Source organism: Phodopus roborovskii, unplaced genomic scaffold (genome assembly GCF_943737965.1).
Source record: "Phodopus roborovskii unplaced genomic scaffold, PHOROB, whole genome shotgun sequence".
Taxonomy (NCBI): Eukaryota; Metazoa; Chordata; class Mammalia; order Rodentia; family Cricetidae; genus Phodopus; species Phodopus roborovskii.
The window spans coordinates 201,241-221,562 of NW_026126647.1; the positions used below are offsets into that span (position 1 = coordinate 201,241).

The 20,322-nt window shown below is 43.7% G+C and overlaps 1 protein-coding gene across 1 annotated transcript in view; it reads right to left on the reverse strand.

The window, feature by feature from the left end:
- The window catches only part of Fam114a1 (family with sequence similarity 114 member A1), a 57,599-nt gene extending 37,642 nt beyond the window's left edge, over window positions 1-19,957 (reverse strand). Inside the window, exons 1-3 of the mRNA XM_051174017.1 lie at window positions 19,867-19,957; window positions 10,937-11,289; window positions 1,946-2,033 (exon numbers count right to left, since the gene is read on the reverse strand). Of these exons, the coding sequence (XP_051029974.1) occupies window positions 1,946-2,033; window positions 10,937-11,281 (433 nt within the window). The 5' untranslated portion in view covers window positions 11,282-11,289; window positions 19,867-19,957. The remainder of the gene's footprint in view (window positions 1-1,945; window positions 2,034-10,936; window positions 11,290-19,866) is intronic.
- Window positions 19,958-20,322: the final 365 nt, after the last annotated feature.

Sequence of the window (20,322 nt, forward strand, 5' to 3'; positions counted from 1 at the left end):
CCACCAGCTCTCATTGTAATGACTGGACCATCACTTTACTCTTAGCAATGCATGCTAAAGGGAAGCCATGTCTACTATGTGTTTGTGGGACGTCATAGCTGACTTTCATGAGACTGCTTTGAAGTCATCAATATTATCATTTTTTTTGTCATTTTTCTGTGTTTTTGACATTTCCCCCCTTTGGTTTCTATATGGAATGACAAAGAATTTTATTGCATTTTATGAATATTCCCACAGGCATTAAGTCTTCTTAGACTGTGTACAGTTTGTCTGTGACGCAGATACCTCTTAAGAGGGAGGATCCCCCTGAAAAGAACTGTTGGCTGAGAAATGTTTGACTTCACATATACATTGGGAAGTTGCTTCTTTGCACTTCCTTTCCCTTAGAGTCAAAGTAAGAAGCCACAAGACAAGATAGAACAGTGTAGAGAAGACAAATACCAATCAGTGTGCTGTTTGTTTCCATCCAGCACAGTGGCTACTCATTCTTAATTCCTTCTACAGGAAGGTGAAAGTGGGTAGGGACCTCAGGCTTTCTCAGGTTCTCCTGACTGCTCTTTTTCAAATAGAGAACCCCCGTTTCACAAAGAGCAGCTACAAGGTGTAGCTACTGAGCCACAGTGTCTTTCCATAGCAGGTAAGAAGTACTCACATCCTAGCACTCCTGGTTCAGCACCACCTTCCCAATGTTTCTGTTCTCTGTTCGCTTTCCTGCCAACTCTAAAGACTTGCAACAGCTGTACTGCAGCATTTCTGCCTCTGAGTTTTGCTCACATTTTCAGTGCTGGTGACAGCCCTATGTGAAGGACTATGTTTTGCTGCCTATCTGCAACTGAATTACCCCGGGGGGGGGGAGTGGGGGATAACATGAGGCTTTGAGTGGAAATCAATCAATCGCAGTTGAACTGAACTGACGTTGTTTTCTTCCTTTAGTTTCTTCAGGCAATTTGTAAACCTTCAAGTGTGTCTCCCTGGCCTAAGTTTCTTTGTCCCACGATGACTAACTGTTAATGTTACAAAGCCCTGGGATTGACATTGTTTCTGAATGTCATCGAAGTTACCCCTCAACACCAAGTTAGCAGCTCAGGCTGGAACCCATAACTTGGGGGGGGGATGTGTTTTTCTATTTCTTAATCTTTAATTTTTTTTACAATTTTACATATGTACACTTTGCATTCTTACTGACTAACCTCACCTCCTATGTCCTACCATCCACCCTCCACCTTCCCCACAAATCTCTCACCCATTCGTGTGTGTGTGTGTGTGTGTGTGTGTGTGTGTGTGTCCCACTGACATTAACCAGGGCTGCCTAAGTGACCAGGGCTTTGGAGCCATCTGTTGAAGGCTCATGGGCTCAGCAGCATTGGAACCCATAACTTCACATAATGTTCACAGGTGACCCCATTCCAACCCCACTTCTGGCTCTGACTTTCCATTATCTTTTGAGAATCCAACCCCTGACCACCACTTTCTGCTTCCAGCTTTGGGACCCCATCTCCCCTCAGGCTGGTTGTTTTAGTTCTTGTGTTAGGTACAAAAAAAAAAATCTGTGTTTAAAGTATTACTGATTTTAGGATGGTTCAACACACAAATCAATCAACATGATTTGTTGTGTGTGGTGCACACATGTAATCCCAGCACTCAGGAGGCTGATGCAGGAGAATCACAAGTTCAAGGTGAGCCTGGACTACACAGAAAGACTCAACCTTAAAAAAATCTATGTGTGTATCTGTACATATGTATATGCATAAATATGTATGTGCATATGTCTACATCTTAAATCTATACTTTAAGGGATAATAAAGACAATGGTTTAAAAGCACCCCAAACAATACTGACTTGAACACTGAAAACGGATTCCCCATGGGAAAATGCTAAATTCCATCAATATGTGCTGTCCTATCAAGCTTCTGAACTCTGTTCTGGTGCAACTCCCAACACTTACCTACTGTGGCTGATGCAGATGACAGTAGAGATTTTCCCCAGGATCCCCAGCCTGCCCATCCTCCTGCCCGTGGTAGGGAGTCCACAGCCTACAGAAGAACAAATTAGCAGCAGGTCAGATATTCACTTTGTCCCTGAATGGAAAAACGTTCATTCAGTGATGCAGAGAAGATTCTGGAACAAAAAAACACCAAGTTAACCATATCTCCCACACTTATAGTTTATATGGGTCGTAAAAGAGTATCTTGACCCACATTGCAGTACATACTTTGTAACTAAACTGAGTAATAGAGGTGTTGGCTCCTGTGGACTTGGCCCAATGTGAGAAGGGAGCTGTACTCCTCTTCCCATTCCATGAAAGACAGGGACAAAGGCTGGCAGGGTCGAGGGATGGGGTTAGGGGAGTTGGAGGGAACAGGGACACAAAAGTGATGCAAAAACATTTAAAATGATCCTGATTTAGTCCATTCTTACAGGGCTAAATAAATGTGCTTTTCAAGACAGTTAATTCCAGACTTGTGGATTGGGGACGGGAAAGTTAGTGTGGATGGTGGTGTTCAACATTGACTAAGTGTCCAACAAGGGAATCAACTAGCCTGGAGAGGGGTGGTGACAACAGAAAGCTTTATGGGATGTTTTAATTTAAGCTGTTCGCTTCACACAAATGATCTCTGTCATTCCAGCCCTCACCTGCAAGGGTGAAACTGTTCCTGGCCTTGGCAGTTAAATTGTCTCCCTGGTTTCTGAACTACAGACTGGAGACTGTGGTTTTAGTGTGAGCAATAGAATGTGAAAATTCTGGCAATGTGGGCCACTCTATTCTTCTATTTTCTATTCTATTCCATTCCATTCCATTCCATTCCATTCCATTCCATTCCATTCCATTCCATTCCATAAGAAAGCAGGGTGTGTAAGATAGACATGCACCCAGGCTGCAGCATAGATTTCCTGGAGTATCTCAGATCTGTGGTCTCTAGTCATGGAACCAGCTGCATTTCCAGCTTTGTGTTCTAGAAGATTCCATCAGTCTTGATTCCCTCCCTGCCTCTTGATCTCTCTTCCTCTGTCTCCATCCCTTTCTTTCTTGTTCTGGTCACTAATGGATCCCTAGAGTCGAGAGGAGTGCTTCATGGCATTTGTTGGCTAAGTGACTGATATTCATCCGTTATCTAGCTCAGATCTGCAATGGATTCTGTTGATGGCTGTCCTTTCCCTTCTGCCTCTGACTCTTGCAGACGATGGTGGTATTGTGACCAGTTTTTCACAAAGAAGCGTAGACAGGGGAAAGCTTGATAAATTTTCAGTTACGGTGTTTGCCAACTCTTTCTCTTTCTCCTGCCCTGAATGTGGACATGATGCTTGACAGTAGCAGTCAAGGAAAGGTCAGGGAAGCAGCATCCTGGTGCTTGTGGAGCACTAAACCAATACCAGGACCTGCCTGTCTCCATCTTTTGTATTATGTTCCATAAACCACTGTGTGTTAGATTTTAGTTATTTGTTTCTTGATGCATGCCTAACTGAGTTACCATATATCAGAACCAATAACCCCACAGGTTTTGGGAAGACTAAAAGAATTATTTAATATAAAGTTGTGACCGAAATCCCAGCCACATAAACAGTCTATGGAGGTTAGGTAGTAACAACACGAAACACCTGCTTTATGTCTACGAGGTAGAGAGCTTTGTAAGCCGGCTGTCAGTTTTTCCTTCCTTCTGGAATATCCATGACTCATGGCTGTCTTCACTCCTTGGTGGTGTCTACATTGATCACCTCATTTGGCAATGGAATCCAGCGGTAATTTTGTTCCCTCGGGAAGACAGATGTAGGCTGATGACTACATCATTCTTTCATATGGTCAATCACTGCCCATGATTGGGAAGAACAGTACACTTAGGGGTTACAGCCTCTGACTCAAATCCACAATATTTAATATGCCCAGCAGCTGGTAAATGGCTAGCAAATGGGGAAAAAAAGTCAAATGACTCTAGGACTTTTCACTATGTAATCAGTGACACTTCAACTACTTTATTGAAGTCCTTGACATTGAGCTGGGCTGTCTTGACTAGTTACAATGAATATTTATAATCAATTAAAAAAAACTTCAAGTGGCTAGATGTGCACATTTAACAAAAAATACAAACTGAAGATTGACCATGAATTACATATCTCATCATAAATATTGTTACCACTAACTGGTCATTATGCCTATAAAATTTCAGCATAGGACCGATGAGATGGCTCAGTGGGTAAAGGCACTTGCCATGCAGGCTGATGACCTGAGTTCAAGCCCTGGTAAGAGCAGAAGGAAAGAAATTCTCCACAAAGTTCTCCAACCACCACGTTTGCTACGGCATAAAAATAAAATAAGCGGAGTGGGTTAACTCACATCTCACATTGCTAAATGTTGCTGTAAAGCTTTTTCTCACCCTTCACCCAGGCTCCTCCCATCTCTTTTAACAGACATCATCCCATGAGAACTCTCTACACTTTCTTCTCCTTCTCACAGATTCAGAAGAATGACCTTGTATAGTAGGAGCAAATTAGGCTTGGATTTATCAAGGACTTCTAAACCTCTCCTGGCATAAAGGTGTACATGCAGATAAAGCACTCATATACATTAAATAAATAAATAATTTTTAAAAAAATCTAAGAGAAATTCATCAAATATAAAGATCACCCACATTTAAATGGAAAATATATATTATATTACTATATTAAGGATAAAAGACCAACCTGGATGCACCATTCCCCAAGACAGATGAGAAATCAGATACTGTGTATTTCTTGTACCAGGGATTTCGGCCACTGGACCCAGGAGACCAAGCCTTCCTTAAGTTCTATAACTCATGGCATATATACTCTAAAAGGAGCCTCAGTATGGCAGGGAGGTTGCAAGCTGTCCTGGGGACCTACAACCCTGTCAGGAGGTCTCGCTCACAATATCTCAGTTACTTCCAACTAATTTTCTTCCCTGATGAGTATACATAATTCAACTCTGAGAAGATTTAAAATTAAACATAGAAAGGCTAAAGCACCAAAGCCATACTATTAATGTTTTTTGTGCACATTTCATCTTTTCTGAACTATTAATATTTATGGAACTAAACAGGGTGACGAGGTTTGAATACCAATTTACAATGAATAACTGAATTATCACATTAGAGACTTAAAGCTAAAATTGTCCCACATTTAGGATACTATATTAACATTTAGGACTTTAAGCCTACTCTATAAATGTAATAGCTTTATAACAATTACTAAGTACTCAGCAAGGTTTTGTAATCTATAGATAAATGAGGTGCTTAAAAAGGAAATAGAATGTATCACAGTTTTGTTATTTAAAACACTTGAATGTATTCAACTTAGGGAGGGAATGGACACACATTAATCAAATCTCCCCCACAGTGACACACTTCCTCCAACAAGACCACACCCACTCCAACAAAGCCACACCTCCTAATAGTGCCACTCCCTATGAGGTTAAGGGGGCCAATTACATTTAAACCACCACAGAAATCCAAGTCAAACTATATCCAGGAGCACTGCCTCTGCCCTATTTTTTCATTATTACTCATTTACTGTCAGCATTTAGCATTATGATTTCAGATATTTTTAGGACACTCTTACATACATAGTATGACATTATATATGCTTCTTAGATTAAGTAATAATTAAGTTAATTCCAATAAAATATGCACAGTCCAGGTCAGCAGGGCATCCTCATTAGGTAAGCCATGCTCCAGAGGCATCCCTAATAAGCAATTCTATTACCTCTGCCTCCATTAACACCTGATGCATTGCTAATTAGCATTATGAATTGCAGAAGTGGATTTTAATTGGTGAACACAGCACACTTTTTACCAACACCCTGAATATCTGAAAAGAAATGTATTCAGATTCATAGATGGTTAAATATATTTACGAGAGTCTTCCCACCTTTACATGTTGAGGCATAAGAAAGACTTTTGGGCCAGCTTGTCTAAAAAATCAGTGAGCTCTGGGTTCAGTGAAAGATACTATCTCAAAAAACAAGGTGGAATACAAAGATGTAAGACTCTAGCCTCCACATATGTGTGCACACATGTACAAACACTTTACTGTACCCATGCACCTGTATACACCACACACACACACACACACACACACACACACACACACACACACACACACACACAGAGCAGAATCTAGAGAAATCTGACCTGAGCTTGGTCTTTTAAGAGTTGCTAGGCTTGAACTCTTGGAATCAAGTTGCAGAGAGGGAGGAGTGATGAGCAAAGGGGTCAAGATCAGGCTGGAGAAACCCACAGAAACAGCTGACCTAAACAAGGGGGAGCTCATGAACTCCAGTTTGATAGCTGGGAAAGCAGCATAGGACCCAAATTCCCTGAATGTGGTATTAGTTAGGAAGTCTAGGCAGTCTATGGGGCCTCTGGTAGTGGATCAGTATTTATCCCTAGTATACGAATGTACTTTGGGAGCCCATTCCACATAGAGGGATACTCTCTCAGCCTAGACACATGGGGGAGGGACTGGGCCCTGTTCCAAATGCTATGACAGACGTTGAAGAATCCCCATGGAAGGCCTCACCCTCCCTGGGGAGCAGAAAAGGTATGAAATGGGGGTTGGTGGGGAAAACAGGGGAAGACGGGAGGGTGGGGGAACTGTTCATAAGAACAAGTATCATTTGTGTCACTCTCGACCAAGGCTAACCTTTCTCAACTGAGGGGGAAGATTTGATCTTCAAGACTGGTTTAGATAAATGTTCCCTTGTGTTGCAGCTATAACCACTTCTATATGGTTGCCTGCCCTAGCTAGGCTGCAGAAATCCTGTGTATGCCACATTTCTTAGCTTCCTGGTGGCATGCAGCTGGTAGAGGTATCAAACGAGGTATCCCAGCATCCAATGTTCAAGTTAGGATGGGGACTCTCTCCCACAGATGTTCTGAGTAAATTGTGTGGAAAGGCTAAGTTCTATGGCTTCCGAAGCCAGAGAAGGAGTCTTGAAGACAGATAGTTTCCTTTTTTTTTTTTTTTTTTTTTCTTTGTTTTTTTCAAGACAGAATTTCTCTGTGTAGCTTTGAAGCCTGACCTAGAACTCGCTCTGTTGACCAGGCTGGTCTCAAATTCACAGAGATTCTCCTGCCTCTGCCTCTGCCTCTGCCTCCCGAGTACTGGGATTAAAGGCGTGCGCCACCACCACCAGTCAATAAGGGTGCCAACCTCATGAGTGTACTAATCCCTTGGTGGATTCATAACATTTAGCATTAAGGCGTTATTAGAAAATAGTAATTACATGAGGTAAGGCGCTATGGGGGGGGGTGGGGAATGTACAGTCGGGAGGTAGATTGGTCCTAGCCTCTTCTGGTATCTTACTTCCTTTCTATCAGAAGGTAAAACGTGTCCTCTGTCATATGCTCTTGCCACTGTGATGTTCACACAAAGTCAGTGTGGCCCAACCCCTCTGAAACTAAGACTCAGAGAAAATAATCCCTCTTCTTAGGTTGTTTGTGCTGAGTATTTGCACATGGCAAAACAAAATAACCGATACATTCGCCACCTGGTAGACTACTGGCCACATGCTGTTCTCTGGCCTTGTCTATCAAGGTATAGTCTCCACTCACTGGGAAAAGTGAACATAATGGTCGGACTCAGATTCAAAGCAACTTCACAGACACAGATCACACAAAAGACATTTATGCAGTTTAACAAAATCCAATGTATTCTAGAAGACATTTTTGCTACAGAAACTTCTTTAAAGGGCTTGATGAGACTTTGTCAGGAATAGATACTTTAGGATCAAGGAGGCTTTGGAGCATGACTATTTTCCAATAGAATCTTTCATTACTCCGGAAGCTGTGTTCAGTAGCCAAGTAACCAATTTAGACATGAACATCTATTTCAAGGGCTTCCTTCCTTCCTTCCTGCCTGCCTCTATTTTTTTCTAAAGAATTTATTATTATCTGGCTTGATAGTTATTTTCTTCATCGCAAGAAGATTGCCTGTAAATATCCAACAAGAAGCAAATATATTAAATGAACAGTATTTAAAGATTAGGCACAAAATTGATCACCTCAGGATAAGAAACTAAGGGAGAGAGAAGAATGTCCTTTTCTAGTCTCCACACAAAAGGATAAAATCTGACTGTGTGGTATAAACATAAATATTTTCAAGGCAATCAGATAGCATGACCATTTACCAAAACCTCTACCATGAGTTTGTGACTAGGATTATAGTGCTGAACTTGAAATTCTTTCCTCTGGAGCAGTCCTCATAGCAAATTACAAAGTGGTTGGTTACACTGGTTACTCCCACGCCACTATTGTACCAGCAGCATAACTTGCCTGCCACGTCATTATTGCAGCAATAAGGGTGCAGTGCTGAGGAAGACCACTGATGTTTTCTTTCTTCCAACAGCTTGCATAGTAACTTCCAGCACTATGAAAGCTAGCCAATGGGAAAGAAGTTTCCCTAGTAAGTTTGACTGATTTCTCTATGTTCTACAGCCAAGCAAATGTATGGTATCTTCAGTGATAGAATCATACCATGTACTGATGGCATAACAGTCAAGGACATTGGTGATAGCCTATGCTGTTTTGCATATCTGGGGGGCAGCTGCTTTGAACTCTGTCATTCATTTAATAACCCAACACCCAATCCTCTTCAGATGCTCCTGAAGTGCTTGGGTTGACACCACAGAGTTTTAGAGCTAAAGTGGCACCAAGACACCTCCTACTCAAAGAGTCATTAAAAGCTTGCTCAAGGTTCTCTGGCCTGGAACAATTATTTTCAGTCCTAGACAAACATAACTATCTGAAGCTCCTTAAAAGGCTTATGTCAGAACCCCATCTGGAATCAGACTCTGTTAGGCTGGGGCTCAGGAGTCAGTTCATTATTAGCATCCCCAGAGACTGGGATACTTGGGTAGAGTTGAGCGTCTGTGGTCCATTAGGAGGTCATGGCTGACTTCAAAGGCCTTGTACATGACCTCTCAAAAGAGATAAACTTAAGTGAATATTTTCCATATCCTATCCAAATGTCCAGCTGGTTCTCAAGTCTCCTCCGTACCATTCCCACAGAATGACTATTTAGCTTTGGTTAGAATCCAGACTTGTCCACTCTGCACCAAGACAGCTATGAGTGCAACCCAACACAAAACTGCAAACTTTCTTAAGTCACCGTGAGATTGTGTCTTTTGTTTTGCTTTTTTGTAATTTGATTGTGTGGCTCTTCAGTGAACTTTGTAGTAAATCTGTTGCAATGCCAAAGGTTAGATATTTCCAGTGATAGGAAGCCAATCCCTGCTTCCTCTGAGAGCTCATACTATCTTTGAGCAGGTCTTTGAGTCAGACCTTTGAGGGAGATAAAGAGAAGCCACACCTTGAATACAAGTCATAAAACATTGGGAACAATCACGGAAGTCTTCATGTGGAAATTCTTCATTTTATAGAGAAAAAAAAAAAAAAAAAAAAAAAAACGAGACAAAGAGAACTGATGTTTCTTGACAAACCAACACAGTTAATAACACACTGGAAAGTGGATGGTCAGACTTCTTGGGTCCCTGATTCATGTATACTCTCAGAACATTCCACTCAGTCACTTCTAAGTGACTTGAGGTGCACACTGAGAGGTTAACAAGGTTAGTCCTTGGTGAAAGCTAGACCCTGACCCCTCTCATGCATCATCATTCTTGATCCCCCAAACAGCTCATCTCCTACTGTGCTAAATGCCTCCTGTTTTGTGCTATGCTTGGAGGGGAGGGCACCAGGAAATCAAGCAACAGGATAGCCATGTTGCTGCAGCACAGGGAATACCTATAATCCCAGCACTCTGGAAGCATAGGCAGGAGGATGAATTGGAAACTAGCCTCAGGAACATGGCAAAACCTTGTCTCAAAAATCCCTCTCCCTCCACAAAAAGGGTACCCACAGAGAGACACTGGCCTAGCTTATTCTGCATCAGTAGAGGTGCAGGTACGAGGAGAGGGGCACCAAGTGAGCCGTGCCTCTGGTCCCCAGGAAGGTGACAAGTGACAATAAACTTGTGATCTAAATGCTGAAGATCTCCACAGTAGACATTTAGCTATACGGCAGAACTTCAGGGGTTATCCAGAGGCCCCTGGTCCTTGTCATCTGAAATTATTAAGACTAACACCATAATCTCTTTTGTTACCCACTGAGCAGCCCAGGACAAGCTGCTTGCCATCTTCTAGCTTAAGTAACTCACCTAGCAACTGCAGTCAGGAATACCGAGCTTTGAACCATTACATGGAGTGAATTGCATAGCCCATCAGGTGGCCAGGAGCACTCCTGGCATACAGGCCATGTCCAGTAATTGATGGCTATCTTGATTCTTAACGCAATGATAAAAATACAAACATCAGACCCAGACATTCCTCTCTGAATGTCTTCCTTCCCACCACACAACATGCTTCAAGGACACATGTGGTGTTACAGTTTGGCATAAACTGGGTGTTGAATATGGTATCGTTTCAGAATATGGTTTTGAACCTCCCTTTGAAACATACATTGGAACCCAATTTCCATGAAATAATAAGAAGCTGCACCTCTAAGGACTAGCTAGAAGGTCAAGAATGTAGCTCGGTGGGAGAGAACTTGCCTAGGATTAGAGAGACCATGAGTCTGATTCCCAGTACTCCAAATAAACAAACACAAGTGATCAGGGCTCTGCCATCATAAATGGATGAATGCATTCATGGGTTCGATCCACCAGTGGGTTAGCCTGGGAATGGGGCAGCTCTAACAGCCAGTCATCAAGGTGTTTCATGCACAATCTCTTGTACAGTGATGCCTTGAGTTACCTCGGGACACTGCCATCCAGGAGGCCATCATCTTATAAAACCCCTAAACCCTGGAGTAGAACCATGAATCAGAATAAGCCCCTATTATTGATAACTTATTCAATTTTTAGCAACAGCTAGCCGCTGGAGACTGGGTGTCAGGGGGAATTTGGGTTAAAATATGGCAACTCTTACCACGTCATTCTGTTCTTTCAGAGGTACATCAGATCCAGTATCTCCCTCGAGGCTGACAGAATCATTGCACTCAGCCAGCGTGTCCTCAGTCACTTCTCCATTGAGGGGATCCTCCTCAGCAGCACTGGCGTTGGACTGCACTAGGAGCCCTGTAGGAGCAGTCTCTGCACATGCAGCTATGGTCTCACACTGCTCTCCTGTGTGGTCAGCTGGCACTGGCTCATTTGAAGTTGTAGCTGAACCACACTGCACTTCTACATCTTCAGCTGGGGAGTCAGTATGGGGCATCTCAGCAGCATCTTCTCTGACTTCATTGGCTATGATGTCACTGGCACCATCAGACATTTTAATATCTGCCAAGGGGATCACAAACACTTTTGTTGGCAACTTTCATTCAATTCAATTGGGGGTAAGCTTTCTTCTACCATGAAGTAATTCTATGTGACCTTGTGTAGCCAGAACAATGGCTCATAAAGGTATGTATCTTTTAACCCTGATCCTTGTTGAGTGTTGTGTTGTCATACATGACAATAGGAACACTGGTTGCTACTGGGCATCTTGGCATGGGAAGGCTGTTTTCATTTCTCTGAGTGGCCCTAACTGTAGACACAAGTTCCTTGTAGTGACAAGTGTCCTTGCCAGAGTGAACAGAAGAAGGGTGGACACAATGGAGAAGCAGAAACATGTAGAAAAAGTAACATGATGACAGGAGCAGAGACAGAAATGAAGCACTTTGAGAATAAAGGAGGGGGCCCCATGCCAAGGACTGAGGCAGCTACCAAAGACTGAAGAAGGCAAGGAAACCATTCTTCCCTTCCAGAGACTAGCAGGAACCAGTCTTGCCAACATCTGACTTGAGCTCTTGGAAAAATCCATGTCTGACTTCTGACCTCAAAACTGTTAGTGTATGTTGTATAAGTCATGTATAAGTTAGTTTTGAAGTATCATCAAACACACACAAGAAGGACTTAAGGACACTCATGGCTCCTGGTGACCACAGTCCTTTGTAACAGGTAAAAGCTCACTGTGGTTCTCAAACTCCTGCCCCTGTTCCACTGACATGGAATAGATGAGTCATGGTTTTAGGGGCTCAAGGAAAGGGAAACGAGAAGTGACAGCTAATGAAGATGAGGTTTCTCTTGGAGGTGACAAAAATGTTCTAAAATTGAGTGGTGGCAGTAGCTGTTGTATAGGTACGCTAATTCACCAAAAACCACTGACCAGAATGCCTAAAAACAGGAAACTATAAAATATGTACTTTATGATTTGTGAATTAGGGCTTAATATGCCAACATAGAGAAAGGTCTACGCCCCAATAAGTAATTCTAGTGGCCAAATGGACATCTCTCCATATCTTACTCTTAAAGGCCTCTTTGTCTTGTGTTTTTCTCACCACATTCTCTCCCACATTCCTGCCAATAACAGGCTTAAAATCTCAGTGCCGTTGTCCAGGAAACCTGTACCCTCTTAAGAATACATAGTATATCGTGAAGTCATGGACTCTAAAGAGAACCACTATTGACTGCCATTTTCCTAAACCAGTACAATTTCTAGCTACATTCTAAACACTTATCCTTATGTCCACAGACAAGTAGTTCTCGCCCTTCATCAAAGAAGCTGAGATGAATTATTTCAGAAACTTGTCTGTGGGGTGCCTGACCCCAGTCGATACATTTACAACACAACTCTTACACCTATGGCTCAGGGGACACTGTGGAAGAGAGGACAGAAAGATCGTAAGATCCAGATGATCAGGACGACTGCTGTGAGATGGTGTCTTCCATATATGTCAGGAAGCTGTACCCATGAGATCTTAACAATATAGTTGCCCAATCAAGACCTGCATAATGACAAATCAGCTGGCAAGCTGAAGTGGGTGGGAGAAATCTCACATGAACCTCTAAATGAAGAGCTACAGATGATTAGTGTCTGCTGGGGGGGGGGCTCAGTCTTCAGGGATGGGCCCCAACAGGTTACCCAAGCCTGAGCAGTCAGCCATAGTCAAATACACACATGAGCAGTACTAAATAAACTCAGCGGGTGTAGTCATATATACACATGTGTGTGCATGAATTTTGAGGGATTGGGGGACATGGGAAAAATTGGAAGGGAGAGATGGGTAGAAATGATGCAAATAAGGTACTCTGAATAAAATTCTCAAATTAAAATTTTAAATTAAAAAAATATAAAACACACAGAGCTATGATTTACTGAGTGCTTGCAGTGACCAGGCTATGCAAATGTATTTTTTGTGAGTTAGATGCACTGAGCTCCATTTTCCAGATGAGAAAACCGAGGCTTAGAAGGCACACCTTCAGTAAATGACAGTTTGAGAATTGTCTGACCTTGAGATTGAACCCCATCAGAGCCTTTGATGTTCAGAAGCCACGCCTACTTTCTTTCCTACTCTTCACTGCCAGGCCCTCATTGTGGACCTGCATATGACTTCACCTTTGGGTTTTCCTTCTTTGCCTCCTGGGTCTAATTATACAGCTTTGCTGTCTACATCTCAGAGGCTCCCCATTCCTGGCCCCACTGAGGTGGAGCCACACAACCTACTGCCACCTGAGGACCAGCGCTCTGATCCCATTAGGACTGGCTCCCACTGTTTCTTTCCAAACACAAAATGAGACACTACTATCTGCAATCACAATCACAACAGACTGCAGCTGGCTATTAAAATCTAATCCTCCACAATGGGAGGGCCTGGAAGACATGCCCTTCACTAAAGCTGTGAGACACAAAATGTTGAGTGGGGCACCAGCATTCCAAGGGCTTTGGTATTGCTCTTCTCCTTTTACCAGACTACACAGTTGAAGACATCGCTGCGTAATTGGATCAATTAAATGCAATGGGTTTAATTGGGCCAAGTAGCCTGGTTGCCAGGGCAGCTTGACCCACCAAAGGCCAGGTGAGCTGTACATAGTTTCTGTAATGGGCAGCACAGGCAAAGCAATGTCTAGGATGGCATGCATGGCTCTATAGGCTTTGGTAATGTCCGATCAATCAGATAAAAAGTCTGTTAAGTGTTTATTTTCTCTGAATTGGGCCAACGGATTTCTTTGCTTATATATTTAAGGTCCCGGTAAAACCATCACATCTTTCATTCGATGTGTCTCCCAACTAGATTTAATGTTTCTTCTGAATTCCTAGAGTGCCTTGCTTCTACCTCATCTTGGACAATTAGAATTATCTGATTAAAGTTACTTGAGTCATTGTTCTTATACTGTAAATTCAATGAAGACAAGGATCTTGATTTATTTTAAATATTTTACGTTTTTTTCTGTATATATTAGGAAGCTCAAGAAATATGGTCAGCACTTAAGATTGTGTAGAGAATGCCCGTGCTCTTATAGCAGGTGGTTACAAATGACTCTATGATGAGATGTTGCTTCACATCTCAGATGTGTTCTGCCACCATAACAAATTCCTGAGATAATCAACCTATGAAGCTGACAGGGTTACTTTTGACTCACATCTTGGGGGGAGGGTGTTGGTCTATGCCTGGTTATCCCATAACTTCTGAGTGAAGTCACATATCATAAGAAGAGTGAATGTCACTTTATGGTCACTTCATAGTCAAGAAGCAAAACAGAACAATTGAAGTCTCACTCTCTCCTTCAAGGGCACACTCCCAATGACTGGAATTCCCTCTGCTTGGCTCCACTTCTGAAGTTCCCACCTCTCTTTAGTGCCAAGTTAGGGGCTAAACTGTGAGCACATGAGTTTTGGAAGAAAACTCAATTTTAAGTATAAATTCTAAAATTAAATTAGAATCTTTTTTTAAACCAAAGTATGTACTGGAACTTCAACACTTCCCTTTGTTCTAGCTGGTGTGTGAAGTCTAAGGCAGTCAGGGTGGTCAAGGAATCTGTCCAAAACCTTGTTGAAGCAGTAAAGATGACTCTAGGCCACTGGAGGGCTGCTTTCTTGGGTCACAGGAGCAGGATAGAAAGGACTGGCTGGCAGAAGATGCTCGAAAAGCTGTCGTTTAGAAACTAATATTGAAAACTTTGGAGCTGGGCCTGAGCTAGAGTAAGAGGCTGACAAAGTGCAACTTGCTGCTCAAATCCTGCCCTTTGCCCTGCCCTGCTTGGGTAAATAAACCTTTATTGGACACAGATGAACCTTTCTGTTCACATGCAGTTATTGTTTCTCTATAGTGGCAAATCACTGCAGATGCAACACAAACCATGTGACTATAAAGCAACTGAGATGAAAACTCTAGCCTTTGAGCCTAAGACTTCTCTCTCACTTCTCTCTCTTACTCTTGTCTTCTTGCTCCATCTTCCAGAGAAAATCTTCAAGATGAAACAGCAAATCCACACATCAACAGTATTTTTATCCCTGCTTTTTTGTTTGCTTGTTGTATTTCTTTTTCGACTATAGTCAGTCACAGACTTTCTCAAATACTTTTATTTCTTTGTAAACTAATTTGAACACCCTTATTATTAGTCTGGATCATTAAGAAACACCAATGAACTTTACTTTTCTTTAGCTTTTTTGTTTGTTTGTTTCTGAAATAGGGTCTTACTATATAGATTGGCCTAGAACTTGCTATGTAGACAAGGCTGGCCTCAAATTCACAGAGATCTGCCTGCTTCTGCCTCCCAAGTGCTGGAATTAAAGGCATGTGTCACCATGTACAGCAATTTTAACTTTTCTGCAAGCAGGAATATGAGAAGAAATGTGGCCATGACAAACACTAATGGGTAAATAAAAAGCACAATGGATACTTTTATGATTTGTCTTAATTATGTTATTATAACACTTTCAGGTACTCTAACATACTGTGGCATATGCCATGTGACCTATATGTGTGTTAATGAATTTGAATTTATATCCCAAGATGACTATGTTGCTCTATCCAGGGACACAATATCCAGAGGTTTTTAGTAAACATTCAAAGTTTATCACTGAGTATCTATCCTTTTAGAGGTCTTAGCTACCATCCTCTTGGATGTATGTTTAGGGTATGCAAAACTGCATAAAGGTAGAAATGCATTTCCATGTGACGCAGCAAGTCCTAAGACACCTGCTCCTGGCAGAAATGATGCACTGGTGTTCCCTTTCCGTCCATGCCCAGGGCCTAAGGTTACGTCAAGCCAGCAGCCCCAGGTCCATTGGGATTGGGTTTTTCTAGAGCTTCTAGCTGACTGCAGAGCTCCACAGCCTGAAGCTAGCTAAGCGCTGGCCTGGCCTTATCTCTAGAATATAGACCTAAAATGATGATGAGCAAGGACCAGAGACTTACAGGAACAGACAGTGTTAACCAAGCCCACTTGCTAGCATACATGCAAGTATACAGCCAAAGCCCAGGAGGACTTCGTGGGAGTATTGCTCTTGTAGGGAGGCAGCAGAGGACAGGACCCTCAGCTACCACTGGTGGCCAAATTGCCTCTGGTTAGTTCACCTCAAGTACAAAAAAGCTGCTGCAATTAAAGTCTCCTGGTGCCTGCGCTGTATTTAACCAACAACAAAAAAGAGCTGTTTGGAACTAGGCAAAGGCAAAGGCATGGGGGGGGGGTTGTTAAACTGAATTTACAGAATGTCTTACACCCCTGAAAGGCCAGAATGGTTATAAGGATGGGCCCTATTTTAACATCTAATTATACTCCTAATCCACACTTATTTAGTTAGTTAGTTATGTTTTCTGTTATAGGTCTGAATTTTCTCTATTATCCACTAACACAAAGAACTAAACAATTCTTTTGCCTTTTTTTTTCTTTTTTCTTTTTTCCCCAAGATGGGATATCATCTAGCCTAGGCTGGCCTTGCTATATAGCCAAGGATAACCCTGAACCTTTGGTTCTCTGACTGTAACCTCTAGAGTGTAAGATTACAAACGTTCACCAATGCATCTGTTTTTACTGTGGATGTGAGTCATGGCTTCACGCACACTAGGCAAGCATTGTACCAACTAAGCTACATCTCAAGCCCTCTGTCTCTCTGTTCTGATAGGCCATCACTGGTTGTGCGTGATACAGGCATGTGGAACAGGTCATCAGTTTTAAGACTGTGCCCTTCTGTCTGTCACCACCAGAAACTGCTCTAAATGGACAGCTGTTTCTGAGCAGGGACTGGTGAAGTGCACTGTAGTGAATGCACAGTATCCGGGATAGGTACATTACTTCCTATCTGCACAGCTGGAAGCCTCTTCTGATTTTGGTTTGGTAAGCTGATCTCTGCAGCCATGTCCGTGGCTTTGACCCACAGAAACAAGGAGGGTGCTTCAGGAAGCTCCAAGGAGAGGAAGAGAGAGGCATAATGAAGCCTTTGTAGAGTGGGAATAAGTTAGTTTTTCATGAACCAGTTTATTTGTCACCTAAAATGCTCCTAGACCCATCAGAGCAGCTACATCACAGCACCCTAGTAAGTACAGAAGGCATGGAAACTACATTTCAGACATGAGAAATATGTGAGGGGCTAAAACAAAACCATTAAAAAGCCACCCAGGATGCAGAGTGGCTCAGCGGGAGAGTGAGCACAATCCAACACGCACAAGGCACTGGGTTGGATTCCTAGCACTGAAAAAAATTGAAAGAAGGAAAAATGTAAAATAGCATAAAAATAAACAATACCCCTGGGCTAGAGCATGGGAGAATCCTGACCATGGCTTTGGCATAACTAACTATTCAGGCCGTAGGGGTATGTGCAAATGCCTAGTATAAGAAATGAGCTCTCGACGGTCAGGATGCACATCTGTGTGGCTGAGACCACACATGTGTGGCTGCATGGCGTAACAGTAAGGTGGATTCTGAAATGGAAGGGCTAAGCAGTGGCCTCTGGGTCTGGCTCTCTTCTCTGTGAAGCTGGAGTGGATAACATGATCTGGAAACTTTGTTCCCAAGTCCTGACTGCAGAGAAAAATCAGGACAGAGTTTCAAGGTTTTCATAATCTAAATTTATTCAAAGTAAAGCTCTGCCTTCACCGTGCCATTTACTGTCCATGTTTCTCTTGGTATTAGAATGTCATGAGACTGTAATGATAGTAGGTAGCTCTTTTTTTTTTTTTTTTAAATGGCCTCACTTGGTGAGATGCAAATGCAGCTATATGCTCTGTCCCAGATTGCCTCCCTTACTTTACAAAAGTGAGGCTCAAAGAAGGACAGGGTGAACCTCCGGAGAGTCTCCCAGACCTGCCCGGTTTTCACAGGGCACACACTCAGCCCCCAGGCCTGACTCTGCACTTGACAGGCATTTTCTTAAGACCTATATTTGCTTTGCTTAAGAACTAAGCAGGACTGGAGAGATTGCTACGTGGTGTGGTTAAGAGCACTGACTGGCTGCTCTTCCAGAGAACCCAGGAGGGTTGGATTCCCAGCACATGGCAGCTCACAACCCTCTGAAACTCCAGTCTCAGGGGATCCAACACCCTCTTCTGGCCTCCATAGGTGCTGCCTTACATGGCTCACAGATGCACATATGCAAGCAAAACACCCATGCACATGTAAATACATAATAAATAAACAAATACTAAGGGCATTCTGTGTCCCTTCATGATCCAAGGCCACCTATCTCTTGCAACTCAACACGTTCACACTTTCACCTCCCACACTGGTGCTCATTACTCACCTAAACCCCCAGGCTGGCTACCTCGACTGATGTTATGTCTTCCGTCAGGCTAACTCCCAGTCCCTTAGCTACCCAACATCCAGTGTCACACTTAACTTTGAAACTGCACTTTGTTACTCCACACCCTCCAAACAAGGAACTGTCCCTGATTCTCTGTTTTCTGAGACTTTCACAGACTTATTTCTCTTTTGCCTTTAGGAGTCTCTCCTATGTCATCCTATAGGCCTGTGACCCACAGATCCTCGCTTCATTCTAGCCCACAAATAATTACTGAACTGAAATACACTGTGTCTGATATTGATTTGAAGGAAACGGTGTTTCCCATAAGCCTGGCTACTTGCAGGTCTGAATCCCCAAGATTCAGGAAGGTCCCCCTCTCTGCTTTGGATTCCTTCCACACTGGCTCACTTGTGCTTCAAATTCCACCCTTCACTGACAGCTTTCAATGTAAGAAGTTAATCAGAACATCTCAGGATTAATAGACGAGATGAAGGAGAGAAGCCAGGAATGTGGGCTGGGGAGCAAGGGGCCTCTAGGAAGCCTGGGAAGCATGGGGAGGCCTCAGAATGTGGTGTCCCAGGAAGGAGTTCAAGGGGTGCTGATTTTAAAAGCCATCGGCCTCGATCAAGAGGTTCAGGGTGGAAACTGATGGTATAGCCCAAATAGTACTCCCATAGCCTGCAGAAAGTCCTCCTTTAAGAAAAGCCAGTGGAATTCGGGCACTGACTGATGATGGCTGGGAAATACTTACCAGATTCCTTGAAGAAGACAAGCGGGCTGGGTAGTGGGTTGCATTTGGGATGGTGAAGAGGGAACTAAGAAGGAAATTCAGGCAGTGCTAGAGGGGTTAGGGGGTCATGTCGAGGAGGGTTGATGGACCAGGATGGAGACTAAGGCCTGAGTTCAGTTTTCCCGAAGGCGAGGGCAGCCACACTTTAGGGGACAGAAGCCTTTGCCTTGCAGGTACTGAATCGCGCCCTGGGAGGACCCTATCATTCTTTGGGACATTTGGGGAAACTTTTCAGACAGGCTTGTGCCAAGACTCTGGCAGCCGGCTCGGTGGAGCTCCAGGCGGGACGAGGGTGCAGACCCGGCGTGCGGGCGTGTGGGTGTGTGCATGAGCGTGGACACGGAGCGACACACACTCACACACACACACTCACACGCCCGCACCCACACAGGGCCCTCGGCCGCGCCGCCCGCGCCTCCCCCGACCTTCGTCCCCAAGCAGACTGCTTTCTCAGGACCATGTCTCCGCCGCAGGCTTCTCAGGACCCACAGAAGACAGGGGTCGCGGCGCTCGGGTCCCCGCCCGCCCGGGAAGGGGATGGGGAGAAGGCGCCCCAGGCTCTTACCGCTTGGCCGCCGAGTGCGCGCGGGAGCTCCGGGTCCCGCCCCGCCACGTCGGCAGGACCGGCGGGGACGCGGCTGCAGGGGAGGGACTGGCCGAGCTGCCCCGCCCCGGGCCGTCCGCCTACACCCCAGCCCTGCCCAACTGCAACCTGACCTGCAGAGAACTCAGCTGTCCCAGCAAGGTGGTCAGGCAGAGCGCCTGGTCCCTTGCCTTCCTTTACAAACACGGGAAAAGCCCTACACAGTCCTAAGGAAGAGGTCCTCTGAGCTACACTGCCGGGTCCCCAGATTCTAAGTTAGATGGAATTCTCTGGCCACGTCATTGATGGGAGTGGAATGTTATTAAAAACAATAACAAAAGGAATCAATCAAACAGAATCTAAAAAGAAGGCCAACTTGGAAATAAGGATCAAGTTCATTCTCTTTAGTGTGGGAATTGTACATCTGCGTTTGACACG